A 7,509-nucleotide genomic window follows, 5' to 3' on the forward strand; every position below is an offset into this window, starting at 1 on the left:
AGCAAAAAAAAAAAAAAAAGCAACAAACCCAAACCAAAACCCCCTTGCCCTTCATTGGCGCCTGTCGTTTCTTTCAGCTGGTGCACAGCCGGTGTGTTGTGCCGTCATAGATCGTGGCATGAGTAACCCGGGTTAACGAGCGTACTGTTTGCAGAGTAACAGTTTGCTGTGTTGTGTTTCACGTTCGCTGTTAAGGAAAGATCACATAATGCTAGAAAGGCATGAAACGTGCATTTGTTGAAGCGGTGCCCTGCAAGTTTTTCTTACAAAATATTTTCAGGTTCATTGGCAGCCCTGCATAGAATAACCTGCTTAATCAGCATGCTGATGCTGAAAACCGGAATGGACGTACTGCTTGTTGGGCGTGCCGTGAAAGCGCACTCGGCCTGGAACCTTCATGTCGGTCGGATTGAAAGTTGGTTTGCCAGGATAAAAGATCCCTCACCACGCACGCACTGGTACGTGCGTAGTTGGAGTTTCAGGTCAATCTCACCTTTTAAGTTACTGAGAGCAAAACCCTGTTTTGGTATATACAGGGTAAAACTTCCATTAACTTACTAGAAGCCACATTTGGTTCTCACAGGTGATGGAGTTAACATTCACACAAATCAGAGAACTCCTGCGAATACTCACGTGGGGTAACTCCGCCATTACTGCGCAGCACTAAAGGAAAGAGTAACAGGGAGGGCAAGAGTCTGTTCTGGCAATGCAACCCTCACAGCATTCAGATAACTGGAGAATTCAGATCATAAGCAAAGCTAGTTTCTATTCACGGTTACTAGCTAGACAACAGAACAGATTATACACATGGCTATTTTGTAGTTCGTGTTAGCAGGACCTCACAGGAGAAACAGCTGTTCTTAAGTGAACTTACGGTGTGGCGGATCACTGCGCATTAGCTCCATATTGTTTTTACCCCCATATTGCACAACAGCTAAATGTCAATGAAGGCTGAAAATACCAGTGAATAACATCAAGGAATTAAAACAGAGTGATAATAAAAGCCTCTCAGATAAAGTCTTGTTTTTAATTAGCAGAAATAAGAGGAGATACGTATTGTCTGAAAGAGGTAAAACCATTTTATTTGTTAGCCCTGTTAGAGTTACATAAATGAGAACGTAACTCACTGTGTACCTTTCTTGTTCTACACTGGCCTCTCTCGCTGCTTTGCTTATGTAAGGTCCCCCTCAAGGTCAACCATTCTTCCACTTCTCCAAAGATCAGAAATATATCTGGTGGATTTATTGACCCTGGCATTAGGTGACGTTGTAGTTGTGTCTTGAAATGGGCACATGTGGCATACAGAATCTAATGTTTGCATGACTACTTAATCTGCAGTGTCACCGCTACAGAAACCTCCAGAGCACCAGCTGATGTCTACTAGTGATTTAGTTACACTTTCCTACATTTTCCCGTGCTTGTTTTGCATCCGTAAAGAACAGGATTTTCATTTGTGAAAACTTCAAAAGAAGAGGAATTCATGTTTATTCATAGAGTAGTATGAGGTGTATGATAATGCACAGTATTGAGAAGAAATTCCTTCAACAATTACTTCACTTAATACAGAGATGTAGTAAATAAGTACACATTTGAAACTATACTTGTTTCTATTTATTGCTTTTTGACTAGAAACATTCACTTAATGATACATACACCAATATGAAACTTAACATTAGTTAAGGCTCAGTACTTCCGTGACAGTAGAAACAGTCAAGCCCAATCCCAAAACAAATCAAGAAAGACCCCAACCCTTATCTCACAGTTCATCTGAACAATAGGTCATAATTAGGTATAATCGTGAAAGATACAGTAATTTGACCCGTTAAGTGGTTTATCTATCTGATCAGAATGCAGTATTTTGCAGTCTATGCAGAAAATTTTAAAACGTGCCACAAGACAATAGGTTCATTTATTGTGCTGAAATAGCATCTTCATAATTTGGACAGATTTGAACTGTGCTTGCAGCGTGGAAAAATGTAGTTCTTTTATACCTATAGTCACATATGCTATACACAAGACCTTGCCTAGAAAAAAGCAGAAAGCAAAAATTCCTTTCCTAAGTACATCTAATAAGACAACGTTTTCACACATGACTGGTGGAAGTCCGCTACTAAAATAAAACTAACCTTACTTTCGGTCCTGCCACTTTTTATGTAGGAGAGGGATACGGTTAGAGGTGTTAAGCTCATTTAAATGTGGACATTCTGGTCTCTGCGTTCAAGTTTGTGCAGCTGTTAAGCGTATGCTTCTCAGTGACCACTGTCCTCTTAGAAAAAAAATTTGCTTTTCATCCTGTATGCATTACCAGTAACAGTACAGCAGTAAATTGAAGGATATGTGCAGTCCTTACTCTGAAGCAGATATGGAATCCAGAAGAAGGACATGACTAGTTAGTACAAATAAAATAATATATTGGTTCATCTGGCTTACCAAGACATGCTGAATTTGGTCCTCTGTTTTTTTCCATCTTAGTAGTACAGAAATAAATATCACACTGAGTTGCCAAGTGTAATTCTTTAAAAGCCCAACAAACAAAACCAGCAAGTAAAATAAGCAATTCTCTGAATTTCATACATAAGCCATAAAGAAGAGAAAAGTAGGTACTTTTATGTTCCTTTTCAGGACAAATTTATCTTTAGGTACCAATTTTGGTCTCAAACATGGCTCATTTAAAATGTTTTTAGATAAAGAGTGTACAGAAGCCAGTCACTATCAATACTAGGTGACAGTCTGGCAACTAAATTTTCTAGCTATATACCCAAATAAATTAAATAATTTGTCATTGTTTCTGACCCAAGAAAGTGAAGTAGACTATTGTTCTAGGAAACATACTGCAGTGCATGTCACAGTGCAGTTTTTGAAAAGGTTTTATATTTTTTGAAGTTACTGCAAAAAATACCCCAATATAAATAATTTCTTCAATATTAAAAGGCCTTTGAATGAAAATTCTTAGATACTGTGTTAATTAAAATTCATCTCAGATTCTCTGAAACTGTGTGAGCATAACATCTAACGACTTGACAGAGAGCAATAAGGACTAAGAATGCTTTATCCGTGGTCAATACTTAACAAGACCATGAACAAAGAAATCTAATACAGTTGCTTCAGTAGCAACAGCTATTAAAAATGCAATGAAGAGTAGCTATGTCTTAGTGACACTAGACTTTTTGTCCATTTCAATGGAATCTGGAGCAATTAAACTGACACCAACTCCAAGGCCTGAGCGTCTCAAAGATAATTCAGAGGGAGGAATATGACGTAGCTCTCGGCGAGATAGTTTTACTGGAGTTACTCCTTGAAACTGTGTTACGGTTTCTCTTCTCTGGATGACAGAAGGTAGCTGAGAATGAGATTTTGAAGGCTGAGCTTCGTCTGCTCCTGTTTTGTCATCACTAGTGCTTGAAAAACCTTCTTTGTTGCAACCAAATTCTGGAACATCTTCTCCAAGCTTGTATGAATTCTGCTGTGCTCTTAAAATACTTGTTCTATCTGGTTCTTTTATTTTCCCTGGTTGACTGTTGGTTTCAGGGTTAAATGTTGACTTGAATTCTTCAGAAGCAACTTCTGCTTCATCTTGACTGGATGCCTTGTCACCAGCACTGTTATCTAAAATGAAATTTATCAGGAGATAACTATCTAAAAGATACAAATCTTCTGAGTGCCTGCCATCAAGATATATTAGTTAGTCAATATGATTTTACAGCATCAGTAACCTGTAGTGTGAACGTGGTGAAAATTATCAGCACCTCACATTTTGTCCTTTCTGTTAAAAAGTTTGTCATCTACAAAAACATCAGAGGTATTAACTATTACTTGCCTCTGACAAGATGCTGGCAATACAAGCCTCACTGTTCTAACTTGTAATATATTGTAGTAGGCAGTCTTAAAACAACTGAACCATGACAGTCAAATATGAGATCATTCGTATATTCAGAAACAGTCAATTACACTAGGATAACACACAAACACATTCTGCAAATTTGACTGTAAGGTACACACAGGGCTTTTAGTATTTTTAAAGCTCAGCAACAAATCATAAAGTGTTTTTATTACATTGCACTGCAGCATGCCTCAAAATGTATTAAAAAGAAGAATAACTAAATACAAAGTATTTCTTACAAAACTTACTAACAAACATATGTATTTGAAAAAGTTGGAAATTCACAGCTACCTTCTTCCTTCTTCTTGCTACAATTTGGCTAGGATGGGTGTTTCCCCATATGGATACATGCCCTGAACTACATGCTCCTTTGTATACTAGACATAGAATAGTCTTTCCCACGCTCATTTATAATCCAACCTGTAGAATATTCATGTTCACAGTTTGACAGTGTACTTTATAGTAATGAACATGTTGGCTCGTTATCCTGCCTAGGGGTACGGGCTGAGCCTTAACTCCCTCTGGGAGTAGCAGGTATGTGATCAGCATCTATGTGTTAGGAAGGCATGGCACTGCCCGAGTGGAAAGAAACAGAAGCATCCATTGGGAGGAAGAACCAGTCACGCTGAGCCTCAAGAAGAAACACAGGGCCAAGAAGGCTGTATAGTGCATGTGAGGTATTGGTGGTGGCATCAAGAGGTGCGAGACAACTGAAACAGTGACAGAAATTGAACCTTCTTTTCTCTTCCACTTGAATAGCTCTACTACAGGTTTGGATTCTGGCAAGTAGGACATGGAACAAAGTAGGACATGAAAAACTTACAGCAGTAGTTGGTTGTTGATTTGTTTGGGGTTTTTTTGTGTCAAAACACAGAACCACATTAGAAAGGTCTCTTTTTTTCGCTGTAAGTGTATAAATCTTCTCTTTTAGCCTTAGTAAGTAAGTAAAGTAAATTAGTAACTGAAAGTATGGAATTCTTCACTGACAATGTCCCAGTAAGTAACTTTTATGAAATCAAGTGCTGGGAGCAGCCTACCTAAGAGCATGGCATATGCCAAAGCTGTTAGTTACAGCGTCATTCAGACCTTTTCAGACAGTAAAATTCCTTTTTCTTAACCATCTTGTAGACACTGAAATTATGTTAGAATCCAGATAAAACAGAAGAAGAATTTAAACCACTGGTATACCACTGCTACAGCTACAAACCAATGTTGCCTCTCCTTTGTAACTCAGGAGGAAGTGTAATGTATTCCTGGAGAATAGATAGTTCAGTAAAAATATGATTTTTATGTCTATCTGATATACTTCTGTGTGTTCACCACCCTTCAAATGTTCTATTGACAACTGCATAAATATTTCAAGATAATGTACTTACATTTAGTGGATGCCAATAATTGATGGGATGACTCTCCAAAGAGGCCCTTCAATTTCTTCTTTAGCTCTCTGCTGGTTTTCTTATAGAAAAATAAGTCTTTTTCGAGTTGTTGGACTTTTACTTCATACCCTTTCAAGGTTTCTGCAATACCTTCGCTATCTTGTTCTAGGACAAGTAAAACCAGTTTAAGAACCAAGTACCTCTGTGCCAAACATCAAGATGCCCAACTAGTCAGAATATGTCTTGTATCTTGCTGACGCTTTGCTTGCAGTGTGTACATTTTAACTAGTATGACACAGGATCAAAAAGGGCCATGCCAACCCACTTGTCAGTTTTAATAGGAGTATTTAGAAGATCAAGATCAGCAGGACCGATACCTTTCAACTTTCCAGTATCAGCAAATTCAATATGAAAATACACCAATTATGATACTGCTTTAAAAAAATACTCAATTTTCTCTTCATACAAACACCATGTGTCTACTGTTCGGCATCCTACACAACATCAGAATTAGTGACAGCCAAAATATATCTATGACCTTATTCTTCTTTTTTTTTCAGTTGGAATATAGTATTTCTCAGTAGTGACTGAAAATACTTGCTGTACATTTCCCCCCCAAGAAGCAAATACCTTTGAAATGATGCAGTATTAACTGTAGTTTTTTCTCATGGTCTTTGTGTTGTAGGGTCAGCTGCCTGTCATACTGCAACTTGACGTGTTCAAGTGCAGATTCTAATTCACGTATTATATTTTCCTGGTCTATGACCTTCATTTCCTGTTCTTCAATCTGCAGTTGTAGTTTACGTTCAGACTCACGTAGGCCAACAATCTAAGAAAGAAATACACTTCTTTTGATTTATCAAACCATTTCCATAAAAGATTTTACTTACCTTTCTGATTAATAGATTAAAGCATAAAAAACCAATGGTCTCTGTAAGGCATAAGCTTATATTGGAAACAGATTTGCCTGCTTGCCTGTTCACACTTTAGAAATTAGCTCTGTATGTTTTGATCACATGGACTAGTGGATTTCTTTAATACCCTGTGCAGAATTTGAACTGAAACAACAGTGTTTTCCTGATTCTGGAAAACTTCCAACTTGCATCCCACAGACAACTTGTTCACAAAATCACTCAAGGTTCACCCAAGGTCACAAAGATACACCATGTCCTAATGCACTTCATTTTTATGTGTCCAGATGTCAGTATGATTCTTCAGTATTTGGCTGTACACACTGCAGGCAGTGTATGCAAAAAGAGTTTATACTGTCTTTAAAAAAAAAATAGGAATACTAGCCTGAGGTTTATGAAGCCTGCAGATGGGAAGAATTTCAGTGCAATGCTGCTATTTAAATATGTTGCTGCTCCAAAAGTTAGCAACACAGAGCACTGGAAAGGAGCAAGAAAATTTCCAGTTTTGTAGCACCTTTTAAGCGAATGACCCCAAAACAAGATATACAAAGTTAAGCATCCTATTTAGGTTAATGTAAAAATTAAAAATATCTGAATTAATAGCAAATGTATGTAACCTGAAGAGATTTTCACCAAAAGTTTGTTAAATTTATTTTTAATTCTTGACACCATCTCATTTCATTATCTAGAATAGTAACAGAAAATAGGATAAAATATTTTTCACTAGCCAAAACAAACCTTGTTGAAATATTTGAAGAGGATAGCTCTGAGCTCAGCAGCAGACAGGGAAACTAGTTTTCCTAGTACATTATTCTCGCTCTGTGAAAGAATCTGAGAAGATGACCTAAGCAAGTGCTGGCGATTCTGAATACTTTCATTCTTGTAATCAATAGCAGCCTCCAAGGCTTCAATTCCTTCTTCCAGCTGGAAAAGGACATGTTCTTCCTACAGAAAAACACATGAGGGAGATCTTTAAAAAAAAAAGTGTAGAATTAATCTTTCTATATATAAGACATCCTTTAACTTCATTCTCAGGAGGGAAACTAAACTTAAGGGCAAGACAAACTAGCAGTAGTAGTATAGAGAATGGAATGGGAAAAATAAGAGGTAGAGTACAAATCTAGAACATTTGTCTTTTTCTGCCATAGTACCCCTTTCACGATAAAGAGGTCGATCAAATGGTTCATCACAAAACCAGAAAAAACAGAAATAATGTTTCCCTTTTTATCCTTCCTTCATCCTCCCCACAGTTTGACTTCTACTATTTTTTTTGCTTGTGCTAGTTTTTTGTTGGATTAATGAATGAATCAAGTCAGTAAGGAGTTTGGTGACCATAACTTGT

At 37.4% G+C, this 7,509-nt stretch overlaps 1 protein-coding gene across 1 annotated transcript in view; it reads right to left on the minus strand.

The window, feature by feature from the left end:
- Nucleotides 1–3,142: 3,142 nt before the first annotated feature.
- KIF27 (kinesin family member 27) overlaps nucleotides 3,143–7,509 on the minus strand; it is a 12,002-nt gene continuing 7,635 nt past the window's right edge. The window contains exons 10-13 of the mRNA XM_010295555.1: nucleotides 6,906–7,112; nucleotides 5,887–6,085; nucleotides 5,257–5,421; nucleotides 3,143–3,606 (exon numbers count right to left, since the gene is read on the minus strand). Coding sequence (XP_010293857.1) covers nucleotides 3,143–3,606; nucleotides 5,257–5,421; nucleotides 5,887–6,085; nucleotides 6,906–7,112 — 1,035 coding nt within the window. The remainder of the gene's footprint in view (nucleotides 3,607–5,256; nucleotides 5,422–5,886; nucleotides 6,086–6,905; nucleotides 7,113–7,509) is intronic.

Source organism: Phaethon lepturus, unplaced genomic scaffold (assembly GCF_000687285.1).
Source record: "Phaethon lepturus isolate BGI_N335 unplaced genomic scaffold, ASM68728v1 scaffold57819, whole genome shotgun sequence".
NCBI lineage: Eukaryota > Metazoa > Chordata > Aves > Phaethontiformes > Phaethontidae > Phaethon > Phaethon lepturus.